The 21,236-nt window shown below is 44.1% G+C and overlaps 1 protein-coding gene across 2 annotated transcripts in view; it reads right to left on the bottom strand.

Annotated features, from left to right (window-relative positions):
* Positions 1-14,785: 14,785 nt before the first annotated feature.
* TSC22D1 (TSC22 domain family member 1) overlaps positions 14,786-21,236 on the bottom strand; it is a 62,877-nt gene continuing 56,426 nt past the window's right edge. The window contains exons 2-4 of one of the 2 annotated variants that reach the window (XR_015795916.1): positions 17,684-17,735; positions 17,110-17,279; positions 15,766-15,903 (exon numbers count right to left, since the gene is read on the bottom strand). Coding sequence is in view for 1 of the 2 variants with exons in the window: in XM_088139463.1 (XP_087995589.1) it covers positions 15,646-15,903; positions 17,684-17,735 (310 nt within the window). In the remaining variant the exon portion in view is untranslated. Of the gene's footprint in view, positions 15,904-17,109; positions 17,280-17,683; positions 17,736-21,236 lie in introns of both variants that reach the window. The other variant, XM_088139463.1, reaches the window with a different exon arrangement.

The raw sequence follows: 21,236 nt of genomic DNA, 5'->3' as shown, positions 1-21,236 counted from the left end.
CTATGTCTGGCTCTGAGCCTCTCCCATCCCCATCTCCAAAAGACAGATTTTCTTAGAATTTTAGCTTATATAATTGGGTACCACACCCTTTCCTTTGCAGGTACATTTTCAGCAAACTCATATGTCCCCAGTATATATATGAGTTGCCATTCTTATGAAATAAAAGCTGAAGCAATTCCTTTTCTAGACACACTCTCAGGTGGCACTGATTTTTGTCCTTCATGCTGAGAAGCTTCAAAGCTATAAGCCATTGATGAAGACCCACCTCTATTTTGTTATTGGAGAAATGCCTAATTCCTCCATTAAATATCTGTTTATTTATTACTTTTACATCAGGCTTTTACCTGAGAAGATCAGTGATGTGTGTAGCTATCTCCCCTACCTTCTGGCTCAACTGATAAATGTAGACACTTTTTGGCTTAGGTGAGGATTTGGACCAGTCCTTCACAGTCCTTGATATGAAGACTAACCTCTGAACACTACTCTTATTTTGTATCACTGCTTGGGATGGAAGTTGCTACGAAAGAGGCTGGCATTCCCTAATTGTGGTCATATTGTGCCTTCATCCACATTTCCAGGAACTAGGTAAGCATATAAGCCAAGAATTGATGAACACAACCTTTTCCATTTCCACCCAAACAGCAACCATACGGCAGGCCCAATGCTTTCAACAGTGGACCAGATTCATTCTGCTTTAATCTAGCTGCTGACGTTCCCTCAAGGAAACTTTGAGAATTCTACATATATTTAGCAAGGGTGCTGAAAAGGTAATCCCTCTTAAAGAATTTACTTATTTAAAATGATTTTATACAAAATTTATGAGATTGACTCCATGATAACCCAGGGTGGCTTACATCAAGAAAGGCAGTACCAAAACCATGTAAGAAAAAGGAATTCTGCAAGAATTTTCCACATCTGCAAGAAAATAGACTCGCCACTCATCCTAACCCCAGCCCTGGAGAAAAAGCCATGTTTTAATGAGGTCAGGGTAGAAGCCACATGGATCTCTGGGAGGACACTGTTTCAGAGGGCTACCACAGCAGCAGAGAAAGCCCACTTCCTGGGATGGCAAGTTTAACGGAGGGGACCAGGAGCAAGACAACTGTGTCTGACCATACTGGACATGTAGAAGTAACCAGAGATAGAGGGTCCCTCCAATAACCTGGCCCTATGGCAGGAAGGTTTAATAGGTGGTGGCCAGCACCTTGAATTGCACCCAGAAGTCAAGCGGCAGCTAGGGCAATTCATACACAGGCATGGTAAGGTGTGCCCATTATCACCCACACTGCTGCATTCTGGACCAGCTGCAGCTTCTGAGTGGTCTTCAAGGGCAGCCCCATGTAAAACAGATTGCAATAGTCCACGCACGCAAGATGACCAGAGCAGATGATTTTTTCCCAAGCTTTGGCACGGGACAAGAAGAGAATGCCTTCTAGCATCAGCCAGCCATTGTTGAGGAGATATAAAAGTTTCTGTTCTTTTCGGTCACATCAAGTCACTTGTGGGGATCCGATGTTAGCATTCCAGCAAGTCCTACTCTTATACAAAACAGTCCCCAGGCAGCTCTATTGTATGGGAGCTGAAGGCTTTTGATCACTGTCCATGATTGTGCAAAATCTTGCCCTTTCAGGTTTATGCTCTCCTCCTTACAGTGGTGAGATGCAGATAAATTAACTTGGTTCTCAGATGGTTGTTGCTGTTTAAAGCAGACTTGGAGGACCTAACATGAAAGTAGTTTCTATGCTGGCTCTTCTAAGGTGTTTTCTGACTTCTAAGGTGTTTTCTGTCAAACCAGCTGGTTTGCTAGCCCAGACAAGATTGAGACACATGATACAGGTATCTTCATTGCCTCAGGGAATATAAATATGGTGTATTTGTACGGTGGCTAGACACCCTCAAAGGTGACACCAACCAGAGCATAAAACAATTAAAGAAGCCATACAAGACTGGAAAATGTGGAGAGAGCGGGTCCGTAGAATTTGCGAGAATCGGACACGATTGAATGGATAGAATCATCACTGTCATTCTTTGTTTATCCTTTTAGCTGAACAGAGTGATTGCATCTGTTGAAATTTATTGATTTCATGACTGATTTTTAACAAACTGTTAATGTGTCTTGACTGTGTGTGACAGAATGAAACTTGTTTATTAATTTATCAAAATTATATGGCCACACATCTCACAAAAAGTGACTCTGGGTGGCACACAACAGGATATAAAACAATAAACATATCAAAAACCAATCATTATTAAAAAGTTTTTTTTAAAAAAAAAACCATAAGGCATACAAGAGATTAGATGTTAACAGCAATAATAGAGCCACCTCAAGATCTTTTTGAGATAAGACTAAAGTTCTCCCCCGCTCTAACCATCTTATGGTACATTTGTGGTGTTCTCATGTTTATCACCATTCTGTGTTTTCTGTTTAACAATGGGGACTAGCAGAAATGAGCAATGTTGGGCCAAGATCTCTTGATTCAGGCAGGATTTGAATTTAGTTCTCTTTCCAGATGGGGTGATACCGAGACCTAAAGGGGCACAAATAAGTTTCAAAGTTAGCTGAACCCTTGGGATATAACTTTTCTCAGCATGGGAGACTGCACAAGACATGCATGGAGAACTTGTTCATTGCTGTACTTTTTAAACTAGACACATTTGTGAGAAAACTCCATGAAGATATTAAACTAATGAATTTACAAACCACCTGGGCCCTTGTTTCTCATCCTTCTCTTTCCAAACGTAACATTTGTGTCTAAGATGCCAGAATCTGTTTATATGAGAAGCTCTCACCACAATCTGCAGACAAATATTTTATAAGCTTTTAAAGATTTACAGCAGCTGTTTTTGTACTTTATTTTAGAGTGGTGCTTTTTAGGTTATTTGTAGTAGTCTTTTTAATTTTTCATATAAATATTCTCTGTTGTAAAGACACTCTTAGTGTCTCTTGGGCAGAAAACCAGAATATAACAATATTTTTTCCACATCAGTGGTCCTTGCCAACAGCTACTTGTGGAAAAGGGATATCAACATGGCTGGAAACTGCTTAAAGAACATAAAGTGAAGAAACGCATTGGTTCAAGGCAAGATTCAGATGGAGGCCACAGGTGATATCTCAATAAGCTCAACTTCTTCAGCCCGTTTTTAAAGGTGATTTGGGGATAGTTGTGAGTTTTAGTTGTGTGTGTGTGTGTATTTAAAGTTATTAAAGAAATACAAAGATAAAAAATTAATACAAAGAAAAATATAAAAAGAAAAAAAAGTGCAGAGAAGAAGGGAAGGGAAGGGAAGGGAAGGGAAGGGAAGGGAAGGGAAGGGAAGGGAAGGGAAGGGAAGGGAAGGGAAGGGAGGAGGGAGGGAGAGAGAGAGAGAGAGAGAGAAAGAAAGAAAGAAAGAAAGAAAGAAAGAAAGAAAGAAAGAAAGAAAGAAAGAAAGAAATGACTTCCCCCTTCATCAAGACAAGTACAAACAATTTCAGTAACTTATTAACTTCTCTGACATTTCAACGAAAGATCTCTTCTTCCCATATCTCATCTCTCTTATTATAAACAAATTATAAAGCCTTATCATTCAGTCCTAATCAGCAAAAGTCCATTAAAGGTAACCAGAAATAACAACATATATATTTTAATCTTAATCAAATAAATCAGTTTCATATTCCTTTCCTTTCCTTTTAATATAATGACTTATCACTTTCTCTAAAAATACAACAAAAAAATCTCTTCTTATCTCTTATCTATAAACAAATCTTTAAAGCCTCCTCATTCAGACCTAGTTAAAAAAAAATCCATTAAGAGTTACCAGAAACAGTAAAATATATTTTTTAAACTTGGTCAAATAAACCCACTTTGTATTCCTTCCATTTACTTTTAAAAATCTTGATCTTTAATCCCTTCAAATACAGTGGTACCTCGGTTCACGAACTTAATTTGTTCTGCGACTCTGGTCGCGAACCAAATTGGTCGTGAACCGAATCAAATTTTCCCATAAGGTTCAATGTAAATACGGTTAATCCGTTCTGACCCCTCCGAATTTGGTCGCCAACCGATTTTTGGTCACGACCCAAGTCAAATTTCCCCATAAGGTTCAATGTAAATACGGTTAATCCGTTCTGAACCATATGTATTTTATTTTTAAACCACAAAAACATGAAACAAAGTACAGTACAGCACAGTATGAAGAGAGAGGATGCTGACCTTGCTCGAGGTGACTTCTGGCGTGAGGGACAGGAAGGTGGGTGGGGAGGCAGTTATTGTTTGGAGGGAGAGTCCCCCTCCAAAAGGACATCGGGGAGATCTCCTTCAAGGGTGTCCTCTCTTCTTTGTCTCTTAGCTGCACGCTCAGTTCTGGGGAAAAATCTGTCTAAAGTCAGTTGTTTTTTCCTGCACTGCATAACCTTCCGGAAATGAGAGACCACGTTAACATTCATCAGATTCAGCACTCTGTTCATTACAGTTATGTTGGGGTGGTGCTTCTCAAAGAAATCCTGGCACTCATTCCATTTTTCCATGATGGATTTAATCACGTCACTGCTAACCTCCTCCCTGTCTTCCTCTTCCTCAGTGGAATGCTCCTCACCAAGTGCTTTCTGCTGCTCACTCTGGAGTTCTGCAAGTTCTGCTGTGGTCAGCTCCTCCTTATGGTCCTCAACAAGCTCCTCTATGTCTGCACCATCGACAACCAGACCCATACTCTTGCACATGGACACAATCTCCTCCACTACCTCTGCATCGGACCCTTCACAGTCACGGTCAGTGACACATTCTGGCCACAGTTTCCTCCAGGCTGAGTTTAAGGTCTGGCAGGTGACATCTTCCCGGGCTTTGTCAATGAGGCTGATGCAGTGGAGGACATTGAAATGTTTCTTCCAGAATTCTTTCGGGGTCAAGGATGTTTCTTCAGAGACATTGAAACACCTGGTGAAGAGCGCCTTTGTGTACAGCTTCTTAAAGTTGCAGATCACTTGCTGGTCCATGGGCTGCAGAAGAGGTGTCGTGTTGGGGGGGAGGAACTTGAACTTTATGAAGTCGTATTCGGCGTCCATATCATCTACCAAGGCTGGAGGGTATGCCAGGGCATTGTCCATCAGAAGAAGGCACCTTTCAGGCAGCTGGTGGTCAGAAAGATATTTTTTAACGCTGGGTGCGAACACCTCGTGCAGCCATTCCATGAACAACTGCCTTGTGTCCCACACTCTCATATTGGCCCTCCACATGACAGGCAGTCTGGCCTTGTTCACATTGTGTTCCCTGAACGCACGAGGGGTCTGGGAATGGTACACCAGTAGTGGCTTAATCTTCAGCTCGCCGCTTGCGTTCGCACACAGCAAAAGGGTCAACCTGTCCTTCATGGGCTTGTGCCCTGGCAGTGCCTTTTCCTCCTGCGTGATATAGGTTCTCTTTGGCATCTTCTTCCAGAAGAGCCCTGTCTCGTTGCAGTTGAACACTTGCTGAGCGACGTATCCTTCCGCCTTCATGAATTCCTCAAATTCTTTCTTGTAGGCTTCTGCAGCAGCCTTGTCAGAACTGGAAGCCTCACCATGTCTTGCCACACTGTGGATGCCACTTCTCTTGCGGAATTTCTCAAACCAGCCTCTGCTGGCTTTAAATTCCTCACTTGCTGTGCTTGTAGAGGGGTTTTTTTGCAGTAAATCACTGTGCAATTTCCTGGCTTTTTCACAGATCATAGCTTCACTAACGCTATCACCTGCCAGCTGTTTCTCATTCAGCCACACTAACAAAAGTTTTTCCACCTCTTCCAGCACTTGTGTCCTCTGCTTGGTTAATGTCGTTACTCCTTTTGCCACATCAGCTCCTTTGATGGCATCTTTATTCTTCAAAATAGTCGAGATTGTCGACTTTGCCATCTTGTACTCCGAGCCCAGATCAGTCACACGAATACCACGATCGTGCTTTTCCACAATTTCCTTCTTCAATTCAATGGTTATTTTCTTCAAACCCTTATTCTGACCAAGCTTGCTCTGCACCTTTTTCGGAGCCATGCTAACAAGTACACCAAAAAGCTTCTCAGGACGTCGGTTTGCCACCGCGATCTCGCCTACAGGAAGCCACAACCACGTGTCAGCAGGGAAAATGGCCACGGATCCTGTTCGTAACCCAATGCGGAGTTCGTGAACGGAGGCAAAATTTTGCAGCCAAAGCTGTTCGTGAACTGAATTGTTCGTGAACAGGAGCGTTCGTGAACCGAGGTACCACTGTAGTGTCCCACAAGTTGATTTATCATTTTTTGTCTCCTTTCAGAAACTCCTTCACAAGTTTAGCACATCTCTTTTGTAAATCCGAGATAAGAAACCTATCCAAATCACTCTTCTGATTGTTTGTCCCCTTTAATTATTAGTACATTAATTGGTTTCATATGTAAATCCAGTGTAACATCATTTTCCCTATCATTCTTGTAGCCTGATATTTTAAAATCCGTTTTCAGATCCGCATTCAAATCAGCCTCAGTCTGTTTTATCCAGTAAAAATTGTTCCTCTTCCATAACTTCTTTTGAATCCACGTTTATAATAGCAGACTATCTTAAGAGTAATTCCTGAGTGCATTGTTCCCAAATATCCTTGAATTCTTCCACAGTCAAATAATATTGTTTTGTTCTGTATTAATAGGTCTCTTTCTTAATTATAATTTTTAGTTCTTTCTGATTCCCTCTAGTCAACCTTCAAAGTCCCCTCTTATCATGTTTTTTTCCCCCTAATCAACTATAAGAAACCATGGGAAGGTTTCTTATAGTTACTTTCAAAATCTTCACATATATTTTTGTAAAATTTTAAACAACCCACAGGGTATTCTTGTAATTAATTTCAAAATCTTATTTCAAGTCCATTTGGCTCCTTAAACCACTTATAACTTTCCAAAATCAATGTTCTAGTCACCCTTTTGCTCTTTATTAAAAAAAAAATTTTTTTTTTAAGTCCTTAAACTTTCATGAAATTTCTTTTGTCAAGAATAGAAGGAAACTCACCCGGTGTAATGGAACTTGCCTTTATGAAGGTTCTTAAAGTCCAAAAAGCTGCTAACGAGCAATTTCCAAAAGTGATTAAGAAAGTAAGTATGTGAACCCAGTGTCCTTCTGAAGGCTCCGAACTGCAGTTTGAACAAGATGGCTATTCCCTCGGTTCCTAGAGCTCTAAAACCCACTGGAGACCACTGTCTTATGGTGTCCTCATGGGGAACCACTGTATGGAGCACTTGTGGGTGATCCTGGCCCTCTCCTTACTCTGGAGAAGAATTCCAAGGAGGCGATCCATTCACCGGCTCCTCTTTCTGCTGCAGTCATTGATCCACCATCATTCCCGGGAAATTGGCCAGGGATAGTTATTGTTTACAATGAAAGGAAGTGCAAACCGTTGTGAAAACAATCCACTCCCACCCCTTGGCCTGAAACTGTACCACCAAAATTCTTCAACAAAATTGCCAAATTTTGGCAATATGATTTCTGGATTGGAAAGGGTGGTTAAGGGTGAAAGTGGGAGATGGTCACCTTTCAGAGGATGCCTGCTGATATTTCCACCTTGGTTTGGAGAATGAAGCCCCCCCCCAAATTGCACCTCCCCCAGTTGGCCAATTTCAGCAGTGGTGGATGGTTGTCCATCCCTGATCTACACGTTACTACATATTGGGAGAAAGTGAGGGGCTGAGAGAACATATACATACAGTACCTATGATCCAGGTTTCCTCTACTCTTATGATTGGTATGGTAGATCTCATTCTGTGAACAGAGCTCTGTCCTTGCAGCGATATCAAAGATCACCAACAGTGAGATTACAGTGTGATGACCAATAATGACTTTACCAACCTTGCAGTGATCAACCACAGTTACAGCTCACTGTTCCTGTCTACAGGTCTTTGGTGTCTTCGTGCATAGTTAGAATGAGCTCACAGAAGCATGGAGTTACAGAGAGTGGATGAATTAAGCCATAGATACCATACTATTAGCACCTCACTAAAAATAAAAACAAGGTAGCTGAGACTCCAAATAGTTACAGGGAGACTAGGTTGGAATCAGCAGCAACAGCTAAATTTCAGGATGCTGAAAGAAGCAGGAAGCACTGTTTTTCCCCAACTCAGGAATCCTTCTCCACTTCACTATTTTTCTGTTGTTCTTAGCATCAGCAGTCTGTCCCTGACCCCCAGACTTCTGAGTTTTATTAATGGCCCCCAGTAATTAGATGATTGGCATGGATGCTCTCTCTTCATTTCATTTCTCTTTGACTTTTCTATCAATAGTCCTCCAGCCTCAACTGTATATATACTTGCAACTCAAGATTACTCTGGGTACACTGATGATGCAGACTGGAGTCAATGACACTCATGGCTTAATAAATTTATTAAAAGTCAAAATGTCCTTGTTCAGCTTGACCCCTGGTGACTACATCCATGGAGTTTTCTTGGCAAGCTTACAGAAGTGGCTTGCCTTTGCCTTTTTCGGGTATTTTGTCTTCATCTTCCCAAGATTTTTTTAAATTAATATTATCCAACCCTAGCTTTTAGTCTTGAGTTCCCAAGCATCCCATCTAAGTACTAACCATCTCCAATCCTGCTTAGCTTCCAGGGTCAGCATCTGCTACCAGCTGAGGCAGTAAATTTGCTACTAAAGCTTTTCTCATCCAACTGCCACAAGCCTTGCAGAGTATCTGCTAACTCATGCATGCATTGCTAAAAATATATCCCTCAGTATTCCTTGCTTCTTCTTAGTTTCATTCATAAGGTCTTTGAGTTAATACAAATGGTTGTTTGGAGAACTAAATCTGGTTGTCACCATGGCTGGAATGGTTTGGCCTCTTCCCCTCTGGGGAAGGGGGTACCACAACAGACCTTGGAAACCATAGCTGATGCTGGAGCACTGAGGAAATGTGCCTTCTCATTCCTTGGCATAAGCCACATGTGAGCTTTACAGGTGTCTAATTCTGAGGTTTTGAAATCACAGTCGGTTCTTACTAGGCTGGGATCCAAAAGAAAAAGAGGTTCCAGTTGGGTGAAATTAGGAGAAAATACATCGTTGGCATTTTGGCACAGTTATGGTTCCATGAGCTCTGAAGTTCCCAGTACACGCAGCCTGGAAATGTTTACTCTCTTCTGTTAACAAGATTCTCTGTTCTTGCTGCCAATTCCCATGTTTGCAAATCTCCGTCTCTTAGGAGGTTAAGAGCTTCAGTTAGATCCTCAGTATGATTTTTCACAGGGACCCAAGTTTAAATATCCTTAGAAGTGAAAGTAGGCAGTTAAACTCAGAAAATTAAGACATCAAAGCGGAAGGGAACATACCATTTCAAATTATTTTCTTGGACTTCAGCTAATAATCTCATAGGCACTCATGAATGACCTAGAAGCTGAGGAGGGAGAGCTGTGAAGGCACCGTTCCTGCTTGAGATACTACGAAGTATTTTTCTCCCTTCCTCGGCAGTTTAAGTCATCTCTTCCTGTTTCTTCAGGATATTTTTAGAGACCACCCTGCTTCATTTTCTTTGAATGAACTTAAGCCGTGGATGCCATAACTCAGGGGTAGTAATTTAACTAAATAAAATTCTGGGTTCTGAATTTGCCTCTCACAGAAACACTGTTTGGACTCAGTCTTCTGAAATTAATTCTTACAGCAATGAATTTTTGACAATTGCTTCAGGTTAATGTAGACTGTGTGTTTTGTAACTAACAAGGCACCAATATATAAACACATGAATGATGACAACTGCCTTTTTATTTGCAATATTGGTCAACATCTAATGGGAATTGTCAAAATACCTGATGAGCAAAAGGTTGCCTGTCCTTTTTTCAGATATTGCAAATTATTTTCACAATTAATGTCTTATAATATTTGGTTTGCAGCAATCTCACGTAAGCCTTTGTTTACTTCTAATTTCGTTACTTTTTAAATTTCTTGTATTAGGGAAAGAATGATATTTCTGTGGGTGGAGTTGAACTTATAGTGTTTTAAAACCCAATGTACCAAATGTATGTCCCAAAAATCACAAAACCCCAGATATGATTGGCCTGTAATGATACATTTCAGTCACGTTGAAAGAAAAAGGCGTAATTGAAGGATCTTTATTCATGCAGTGGAATTAGAAAACTATTTTATTTTCAACTGCATTATTCCTGCAATGTTTCATTGTAATCAAAGGTACCAGCACACCTTTTTCTACAAATTACTGGTTAGCTACACATTCAAATTAGGTGTTTGTTGAATTAGGTCATAATGCATCTAATAGATTCATCTAATAATACCACCTGTTCTTACAACAGCCAGTGTGTGTGAAGAATTTACCCTTAGATATGCCCTACGGTATTGAAAGGTGTAATGCTGCAGATTCCTCTTTGCTATTAAGACAATATGAAGTGACTGATTTGTTCTCCATAAATTTGTTAATCCTTTTTCAAAGCTAAGTTTGTAGTCCTATAGCTCCTTGGAGAACATCTCAAGATGTTGACCTCCAGTTCACCCTTACCAGCCTTGAATAAAAAACTCAAGAGAGCATTTGGATCTTTCCAGCAATGTCCTCAGGTACGTGCAAACTACTTTCAGACAGCAGAGAACTGTTTTAATAAGTCATGCCAAAAAAGGGGTTAGTGTGTGTCAAACATACCTCTACCCTGAAGGTTGATTGACTGTAGGCAGATTACGGACATACCTCGTAACAATGCTCTCTGTGAGTTAATTGTGCATCTTATGCACAATTGACTCTTTTGCCAGCCAAATGTATTAAAACCCTCAAAACCTAATTAGAGCAAGCATTGTTTTTTTACATTTGGCAGGCTTTTTAAATAATGTTTAGTACTGATCTTTTCTCCTGTACGAGAGAGAGCAATTTCTGCAAGAGTTTGTACAAGAGGTAACAACTGACGTAATAATTTGTGTTAGATCCATTAATCCTTCAAAACATCCAATCATATTAGGTAATTTAGACAGTTGTTGTATTTCTTACTAGCAAAATTCCATAAGTACATTTTCTCAGTTTTAGATTTTGGGTGTTTTTACCCAAAATTAAGGAGAACTTACACAGTACTTGTTACCACCTTCCCATTTTTTTCTTCTTCTTTCAAAAATCTATTAAGGAGTAAACGTTGAAATAGTTGCACAGTGCTTTTGTTTGATAGCACTGGAAGTTTTTTTATGCTCCATACCTTTTTTAGCTCAGAAAATCAAAGCTAGCAGTATTTCCCACAAACAACTGTCATCCCTGCTCATCTCAAGTCTCTCTGTTTGAAGCATCCAGCATTTATTTGTGTCCGTATTATAAAAATCCATCATAGATTGAAGTTTGACTGCAGAAGCCAATGTCACTGCAGTAGTGGAATAAACTTTTTTCATGGCATCAACAGATCATAGCAAGGACTTCATCAGAGTTCCTGGTTCAATGACGCATGCCCATTTAGATAATTCATTTTTCCCTGGTGGGTTAGGAAGCAGGAATCACATAATGGATAATGCCAAGTCCTCCAGATACTTTGGGATTAAACTCAAAATGGATTTTTCTTGCTGGAGATTCAAGAATCCCAACACATTTTTAGGGTCCCAGGCTGCTGAAGGCTGAGGTTCAAGCTTCATCTACCTCCATATTTGGACAATAGTCCATCAGCCGTTGTCTTCTCAGTATAGCCCACCCAGAGGACCAATGCATAATTATGAAAGAAACTGTCCCAACTTTTCTTGTGGATTTGGATTTGCTCCTCGCAGTCCCTGTTATGAAACTGAATTGCTGAATTGGCTGTACAGGAAGTTCCTACTTAGACATTGTGGCCTGCCTGCCTGCCTGCCTGCCTGCCTGCCTGCCTGCCTGCCTGCCGGGAGGGAGGGAGGGAGGGAGATAGATAGATAGATAGATAGATAGATAGATAGATAGATAGATAGATAGATAGATAGATAGATTTTGCACTCTCTTCATCAAGCATCAACTTAGCTTTCAGAACAACCCGATAAATGATGCGACTGATCCAGCCACCAACATCATGGATAGATTCAGACTCTTCATAGATTGTGGTCTGTTTACATTTCTGATCCCCCTGCCCCATTTCAGTTCCCCGGAAAAATGCATGGGGAAAGCCTGTTTGGATGGAAATAAGAAAGTAACTCTGCTTTTAGAGAGTAAGCACAGGAAATTTGAGGTTAATGAATTCTAGCATCCCACAGCATTCTCACAAACTCCCTGCCTCTAGGATGTAAGTACTGATCTCCCTGATCAATAAATATAGGGTATGATGGACATACAGAATTTGCATAATTTATCTTTGCTCCACCCCATGCTGATGAAAACAGTATCAGGCCTTCTGTAATTTTCTATAGAAAGAACAATTGTAGTTTGACCAAAAAAAAAATGTGTGTAAATGTAAAATTTAATGTCACGGGGGAAGACGCAGAATAAAAGCATGTTAGCCTTGCTGCAGTCTCACTTGGGCCTGTCATATTAGGAAACTATTAAGTAGCACAAAATACAAATATATCAACAGAGGTGGAAACTGTATGTATCTGAGAGATACATACAGCCGATGCAGCAATTCAGATTCATATCAGGGACTGCGAGGAGCAAATCCAAATCCACAAGAAAAGTTGGGACACTTTCTTTCATAATTATGCATTGGTCCTCTGGGTGGGCGATACTGAGAAGACAACGTCTGATGGACTATTGTCCAAATATGGAGGTAGAGGAAGCTCCTAGTTGGTAGCACAGGAAGCTTGAACTTTTTTCTTGGAAAAAAAAAATGCTTGCCAATAATTACTGTAATTGTTTTTAAAGTTGCTCATAATGACCAAAATCAAAGAGGTAAGACTTTACACAGGAAATATCACTTCAGCTGGTTCTGCCCTGTATCACTGAAGCTTCCCTCTTTTTGTCTTTCTTGGAAAATGGGTAGACTAGGAGTAGGGATTAAGCTTTATGAAGAGCGATTGAAGGAGCAGGGTGAATTTAGTGGAAAGACAACTGATAGGACTCTTCAAATGCCTCAAAGGATGCTCTGCAGAACATGGTCAAAACTGCAGTAATGCAGTAATTACTTGCAGCAATTGTTTTAAGGTATAGGAAAACCAATGCTCGTTTTTGTTAAATATTTCTAAACAGTAAAAGCAGTTTGACAGTGGAACCAAAGTCCCAGAGAGGCAACTGGCTTTTTCACTGTACACATTCACTTGACTAACAGCCAGGTGGAGTAGTGGTTAAGACACCAGGCTAGAAACCAGGAAACCATGAGTTGTAATCCTGCCTTAGGCACGAAGCCAGCTGGATCTCTCTCTCACCCCTAGGCAGGCAGCAATGGCAAACCGCTTCTGACATCTTGACAAAAAAACTGCAGGGACTTGTCCAGGCCATCACCAGGAGTCAACATGGAGTTGAAAGCACACACGCACACACAATTTACTTGTCAGCCATCTGTTGGGGACTCCAGTCCCTCCCAACTGTAGAATCCTTGGTGTCTCTAAACACATTTGTGTCTTGATTTGGGAGGTCCTGTACCATTTTTCTGAAGCTACAGGCTGACAGTTTCCTATTGCACAAAAGACAAGCAAGGGAACATCTCAGATTTTCAGGGGGCAAAGGTATAAATTAAGCAAACAGAGCACAGCTGCATTTCTGAGGAGGGGTCCTGTAGCGTCTGGCAAACAATTTGGAGCTGCAAATCAGAGAGAAGGAAGTTTGCACATCACACTGAGCCACTAGTTTGTTTAGTGACAAACAAAACAGTGAACATCTGCAGGCTTGGCCCGGCAGGTGTGGCTTCTGAATCATCTCTAATTTGGCTAGCCAAGCTTCATGTAGTTTTCTCTGCTGGGAAGAGCCAGAGAAGAAAACCACCAGCCAACTGAACTTAAAAAATGGATTCATGCTGTTCTCTTTCAGAGAGTCAGAAATCCCAGGTTTACATGTCTAATCTTGACTAACCACGTACAGACCACAAGCCACACTTGCTTGTAAGCATGTTTGCAGCTCAGCCATGTCGTCCTTGTCTGTGTAACCAAGTCTCTAGATGACCCCTACAAGCCCCTCTCATAACTCCTCGAGCATGCAATATAAAGGGTTATTGGTGCCCCATCTTGCAGGATTAGTGTAAGATAATTCAAACAAGAGACACAAAGCATTTTGAATGATGCTCAGCGTTACCTGAGGTCCAATCCATTTAATGTGGCTTGAATGATGCATCCAGAATGCTAAAACAGCTGTACTTTCCACCCTTTGCAGCACATTATTTTAGCCAGAACTAGCTAAAAGGTTGGTTTGCCAGTAAGAAACAAATGCTGCCACTTTGGTTTTGCACCATCTCTTTTGAAGGACGGAACTTCCTTTTCCATCGCCTGTGAAAGCAGAGATTAGCAAAATCCAGGCTTCCTTCTTCCCTTCTGGTTTAAATCCAGGCTTGCCTTTATTTTACTGGAACAATATTGAGGTTTTAACAATATTTTAATTTTTCACTGTTGAAACACCCTCTCCCCCTCTTTTTAAAAAAGGTTTTGAAAACCAAAAGCCCTGATGAAATTTAGCTTTCCGATGACCCAGCGGAAGGTAACAGTTCTCCTGGAACCACAACTTTTATATCAAGATTGTATGCTTTATTGGAAGTTGACAAGTGCAAGTCAAATATACTGACATTTTACCATTTTCCTCCCAATCAATCTCCCAGAACATGCACAAGAACATATGCATCCTATTATTCAGATCATATGCCCCCTCAAAAAAGTGAGAAATTAATTTTAGATTTTGCTTTTGTGAACTGATCCCTCCTGCATGAACTGGAACTGCAATGGACAGAGTCTGACTTCAATATATTCACTTTCCAAGGCAACTTTTAGAACTGACATAAACAGCATCAGCCAATTTCTGAAGAGCTGTATAGGTGCAAATCTTATTCACGTAGCATCAAAAATAAAATTTAAAAAAGAAAAGAAAAGAAATACTATCCAAACTTCAGTTCATTCTTTTAAATTCACTCTGTACAACTTAATGAGTAGTTACAGTTCCTATTTTACAAAGTAATTACACTAAATACACAAATATACATTAAGCAAACAAACCTTCATTTGACGATCCTATGTCACAGCATCACCTACTGGTTCTTCTCCTAGAAATAGATTATTTTTGCACCTTACTTGGCTACAGCAAATGAGTGCATATTTGCTTTTTAAGACTGCAGGCATTGAAAGCCCCCCTTTACTGTCCTCCAGTTCCCCCAAAGCTCTTCCTTATCCCTTATTCCTTTGGCTTCCTGGTGGTATGCTAGAGAATGGGTCTTCATCCCCACCACCCCAGCCAATTTCTTCACATTTCCAGGCCCAACAGCACTTGCATTCATCACGGCACTACACGGAAGGAAGATCTTAAGGAAAAAAAGCTTCAGGCACACAAACTCATACGTTTAGCAGCCAGCTGCAGAAGCTGCTGAAGTCCCCAGCGCATTTGTGCTAATTCCCTGAACAGTGGTAAGACCCTCCCTCCCCCCAACTTAAAAAAAATATCTAAAAGAAAAATTCATCTCCCCTGCTCCCCACGAACAGCTTAATACTGGAAAGGAAAACGCTTTGCGACTAGGAGTGCAGGGCACAGGAGAGTCTTCATAATTGGGGGGGTCAGCATGCAGAGACCGCTGGATTCCTGCAGTCAGCCTCAGCAGAGTCCAGAGTGCCGAAATCCAAGAAATGCTGGACTACGCTGAAGGTCCTGAGCTTTGCGGTGCAGGCTGGGAAGGCTGCAGTGTGGTTCCCTGTGTTTGGGAAGACGCCGGGGAGGAACTTGTCTGCAACTGGGCCTGAAATTGAGCCAGCTGTTCTGGACTGGCCAGTGTCTTCAACAGGTTGTTCTCCTGCTCCAGCTGATTATTCTTCTCAATGAGATCTTTGATCTGCTCTTTCAGAACCTCCACTTCTTCTCGTACCGCGTACATCAAATGGCTCTTCACGAGATCCTGAAAAACAGAAGCAAAAAAAAAAAAAAAGTTGCACCAAGAGCAGAGACTTCTAAAACAACCTGTCAGCATGCATTTCAACACCGTTGAAGGTCTCCATCCAGAGTCCAACTGCTGCACCTCACCATCATTGTGATTTATTTATACGCCACTTCCTACACAACAGCAGCCTGAAGCGGCTTACAAAAAAATTAAATACTCGTGCACGCAGAAAAACAAAAAATACACACCTAAGAAGGACCCAGATTTGTTTTACCTTACCCAGAAAGCTAGTTTTTATTTTAAAACGTTTTCATTTGCAAAGCTCCAGGGAACTGACTTGGTCAGAAAATAGCAGCTGCAATCCTTGTGGGAGACAATCTGTACTGGGAATATTATTAACGTATCCAACTTAACAAATAGCATTCCCAAGCTGTTAAAATAGCCTCAACGGTTGAAGAGAGTTCCGGCTTGCAACACCACACAAATCTTTAAGGCCATCTGGTTCAGTTCCAAATTCTATCTCCTTTCCACCACAGGTTGACGCAAAGCCGCGTTAACTCTCTTGGGGTGAGCGCTTTTTGATAGGATCGGGTTCCCTTTTTCACCCCAAGTCTAAAGCAGAAGGGAACCGGGCTGGTCGTGGGTGGCTCTTCCCTGGCAGAACTGGCGGACCAGAAGGATCCTTCCTCTTGCTATCATGAAGGCCAGGCCAGGCCTGTGGCCATGGGGCTTATTTCCAGAAAAAGGCTCTTGCTCGGCCCCTTGGCAGTGGGGCAACAAGGCAATACTGCCGAGCACTGCGGTGGTCCTGAATGGTAAGAACGTGGCTGGGCAGAGAAAGGGGCTTGCAGAACGGCCAACAGCCCCCAAGAGGGAGTGGGGAGGAGGATGGTAACCTGGGCTCAAGCATGTTCTTTGCCCAACACACTGCCTTTCTTCCTCTGGGGCAAAGCAGGGCAGCCCACTGGGTGGGGCCAGCTCTGTGTTTTAATCAGACAAGGGATGCAACGGGCACAGCCCGAAATGGTCTATTGTTGCACCACTCAGCCTGCTTTCTTCCGCCTGGCTGAGAGGATCCTGGTTGCTGCTCTGGCTTTATGATGGTGGCAGTTGCAGTTAGCTGGGGGAGCCTCTCCCTGCCTCTGGTGGGCCACGGGCCCAGATCACCTTGTGTGCTGGTCCTCTCCTGGCCCAGGGCGGATGCCCTGTGCCCCCCATGCCCACCTTCTGGGCTGCAGCTCATTCCGTCTTGGGGGGGAGGTTGCTTGCCGCATTTCCCTCCCCACCATCCTCTCTGACGTCAGGCCAACCGAGGAAGACCGCCTCCCAGGCTGATCCTTCCACCAATCAGCAGGCTGGGCTATTTATAGCCGGGGGTTATACTTCAAGTTTGCCTAGCAACAGAGGAGAAGGAGGAGGATCCCGTGAGAACGGGCTCCTTGCAGCTCTCCAGCAACAAAAGCGCAAAGCGGAAATTGGGGGGGGGGAGATACAAAAAAAATAACGGGGTGCTTTCTTGAAATAAAGGAAGCGCCCCCTCCCCAGAATTAGATGCTCTTCCCCGATCCTTGCCCCTGACCCCCACCTGCTTTCCGGCTGATGCAGCCTGGGTGGAAAAAGGAAATGATGTTCCCGCTAAGCCATCATGACTGATCGCCTCCTCAGAAAAGGGCGGAGGGGGGCGCATTCCTCGACCTGCATCGCGATGGAGCGCCCGACGCCGCTTCCCCGAGGCGCCCGGCCCTCCCGCCCGGCCCGCGTCCCTGGCAAGGACAGGTGCGCCCCCCGCCATACCTACCATGGCTTGCTCGATTTTGTTGTCTATCGCGACGACGCTGGCACCGGAGGAGCTGCAAGACACAAACGGGGGAGGAGAGAAGCCCACGTTAGCAGCAGCCGAGCTCGGCGAGGGCGCGCGCGGGCCTCGAGGGCAGCGGCGTAGCCAGAGGCGGCGGCCCCCGCCGCCTCCTCTGCTCCCTCGCGCAGCCGGAGCGGACCTCCCGGCGGCGGCCGAGCCAGGAGCTGTCAGGCTCCGTCCAGCCTCCCTCGGACAAAGGGAGCGCCCCCCCTCGCAGCCTCGCCGCCAAGGCGCCTGCGACGCGCCGGGCAGCGGAGCCGACCGCTCCGCCTGGCCGCCCCATCGGACAGCGGACGCCGCGGCGCCTGCCGGATTTACCTACTGTCGAGGCTGAGGGCAGAGCTGTCGGTGCCCAGCAGGGACGACAAGAAGGAAATGGAGAAGTGCCGAAGCTGGTAGACGCCTAGATCCATTGCCCCCTGCCTCCTACACCATGGGGCAGGCGCGCAAGGGCAAGGACGCGGAGCCCGAAAGGCCGGGCGGGCGAGCGGGCGGGGAAGAAGCGCGCCGACGCTGCGCCAAACCGAGCGCTGCCTCACCAACCCCCTCCGCGGCCGGCGCTTCCCCGGCTGCCGAAAACCTGGCGGGGGCTCTCGCCTGCTCGCAGAATGCATGCAGGAAGGCGCGGCACTCATTGGCTGCCCCGCCGCTCGGACACGCCTCTTGCTCCCTCCCCCGCCCCCCCGGCTGAAGCCTTCGCAGCCAGTCGGGCAGGAGCCAAGTCGGTGCGTAAAAGCGCAGCGCGGAAAAGGCTCCAAGACCGAGCGATCCTGCTCCTCTTCTTCCCCACCCCCACCCCCAAAAAAACCATAAAAGGGGGCCGGCCGGGAAGGATACAGATAGCCATCCCAGTCCCAGAAGGGGCATCCTCCAAATTAGCCCCCCTCCCCTGCTGTCTTTCGGAGCCATTAGCCACAGGGAAATCTTCGCGGTTGCAAAGAAAACCAAAAAACGACCCGCAGGAACTTGGTGATGCAAAAACGGGGACGAGGATTTCTCTGGCAGGATGCATCGCACCACCTCTGATGGCTTAGCCGCTCCAAGAGCGCCCTCTAATGGCCTCTAGAGGAAAGGAAGAAACAGCTTGCAGGGCCCCCTCCACAAGGAAATAGCTTGCGACTGCTTGCATGGCCAATGCGTTGGGCGTCAGGGTTCTCTCGCAGGCGCCCTGCTGGAAAGACCGAGGCCGTTTTCTTTGAGGCCCTTTTGGGCAGACCAAGAGGCAGAGAGCAATGCCTGAAAATGGAGCTTAAGTTGCTACTACTGCACTGAGAACCACACACGAACAACGGAGGGGAGAAGAGGTGAGCCACGCCCCTCCGAGAGCTCTCTTCTTCACCCCTGTCCTAAGCAGGAGGAAGAGGAGTGAGAACCCTGCCTTCACCCTGCAAGAGAAGGAAAAGCCAAGAGATTGGGGAGAGGCAGCAGCTCAGTGGACCTTCAGAAAAGTCCTGCTTCCTCCCCCTACATCTCTCTGCGTGAGTAGGGGGCCTACAAGCCAGAGAAATCCCTCTCATCTGCCCTGGATGTCTCCAGAGCAGGGCTCCTCAACCTCAGCAACTTTAAGATGGGTGGAGGTGAAGTCCACCCATTTTAAAGTTGCTGAGGTTGAGGAGCCCTGCTCTAGAGGATAGCCTGGTCCTTGCAAGGGGAGTGCAGATGGTTTGGAGACCTCAGGCTCTCATTCCCTTGCAGTCTCCCTCTGGGAGGTACAAGAGTGGGGGATCCTTCCCAAAGCCATGTCCTCAAGACAGAAGAGCCAAGTAGGCACTGGCAGTCCACCTCTTGGTTGAGAGAGAGCCGACCGTGGCTGAAACTTCATCTGCTCTCTTGGCAATCTCCAACCTTCTCTCTCTCTCTCAATCTCAGCAAAGTAATGGGGAGACTTCTTTTACACAGCAGCAGCCAGACTCAAGGAAGAGAGCAGCTCCTTCTCAACTCCCCAGAGAAGGAGCTGTTCCTTCAATGACCTGTCCAGGGAGAGGCCTTACTCTAATGGAGAGGCTGAGCTGTAGATGGGAGACCCTTTTCTCTCCTTCGCCAAACCTCAGTGGAAGCAGGACCCCCTTCTTAGCCCTTTGGCCATCTCTGCTTATGGGCCAAGGAGCTCATTTCCCTCTCCTTGCTCCAAAAACATTTTTTTCCTTCAAAATGAAAATGCCAGTCTTATCTGGTCATTAGGTATTTCCTTAGTGCAGGCCTGCATCCAATATAAAAAGAGTAAGCTTTCGGTAAGAAAATAGCAGGTGTACATTAAATTTTGATTATTTCCATTCCCAAGGTCTGTCCATAAGTTGAATTTGTACGTAAGCCAGAACAGTATTATTGTATAATACTGTATAAGTAGTATGGTGCAATGAACTCAAACCATTGTGTATTTAACTCAAATCACTGTGTATTTAACTTGAATTTTGCTACAATAGGCTCCATTCTTAACTTTGGGTCATCCATAAACTGAGCATTCTTAACCTGAGGACTACCTGTATTCCAAAATGCAGTCATACAATTTCAAACTATGTCACTTAGGCCTCGGTTTAATGCCAAGGGTAATTCAAAGCATCTTGGAATAAGGTTCTCTTTCTGGCCCCTGAAGAATTCCAACTTGGAATTGTAAAGACATGAAATTCCAAAGAGGAATTCTAAATATGAAAACTCTTTGGGCTTCTGCTGCCAGTCACCTCTACGCTTGCCAGGAGTGGCTTGTTTGTAGCTATGCTGACACGGTGCAGGAAAGTTCTGAATTAGGAGGAACCCACAAGAAAACAGCAAACTTTTCTTTCACTTCCGCTTTTTCCTGTAGAAACTGACCCAACCTTCACATTTTTCCCCCTTACTTCCTCTCAATAGAAGCTGTGTGTGTGTTCAGCACCACCATGTTTATTACAGAAGGTCACCTAGCTTCTAACAACCCTCTGCAATTTCCCCATATTTTATGTATTGAAGAATTCAGGTAAAGGCCATTCAGAAGGGAAGAGACTAAGCAGCTGAACTTTTCAAGGCCACTCCTTCAATGTTTATTAACGCAAATGTTCAGCCATCTGAACATGCAATTCTTCTGCTTGTTTATTTCAGCTTGCAAGTGTAAAGTGCACAACTGTGTCTGCCACCCTGGGAGAATCTTATCATTTGCAGGAGATTAGCTTATCTCGCATGAATGTCAACCCGCAAGGCATCTGGCCGATGCCCTTCTTGGAGGAAACAGCCCCCCCCCCCAAAAAAAAGTCATTGCCAAGGGCTTGAACATGTTTTTTTTCAAGTATTCCAGGTATAATGCCATCAACTTCAACATCATTCACAAGGGAACAACAATGAAATATCTGAAATCCGGGGGAAGGGGGGTGTTTACAAGCTGCTATCAGAAAAGGAGGCATTATCTTATAAACTCTCCCTCAACACATCAAGTCTCTTAGTCAATTTCAGGTATAAGTCTCTTCACAATATCACATTAGTTCTTCCAGGAAGTTTTTTAGACTTTCCAGTCTAACCCAATATT

The sequence above is a fragment of the Python bivittatus genome, unplaced genomic scaffold, assembly GCF_059951505.1.
Source record: "Python bivittatus isolate LINGU-HERP-01145 unplaced genomic scaffold, Pbiv_v1 ctg000210_np1212, whole genome shotgun sequence".
Taxonomy (NCBI): Eukaryota; Metazoa; Chordata; class Lepidosauria; order Squamata; family Pythonidae; genus Python; species Python bivittatus.
This window is presented reverse-complemented; position numbering and strand designations above follow the sequence as displayed.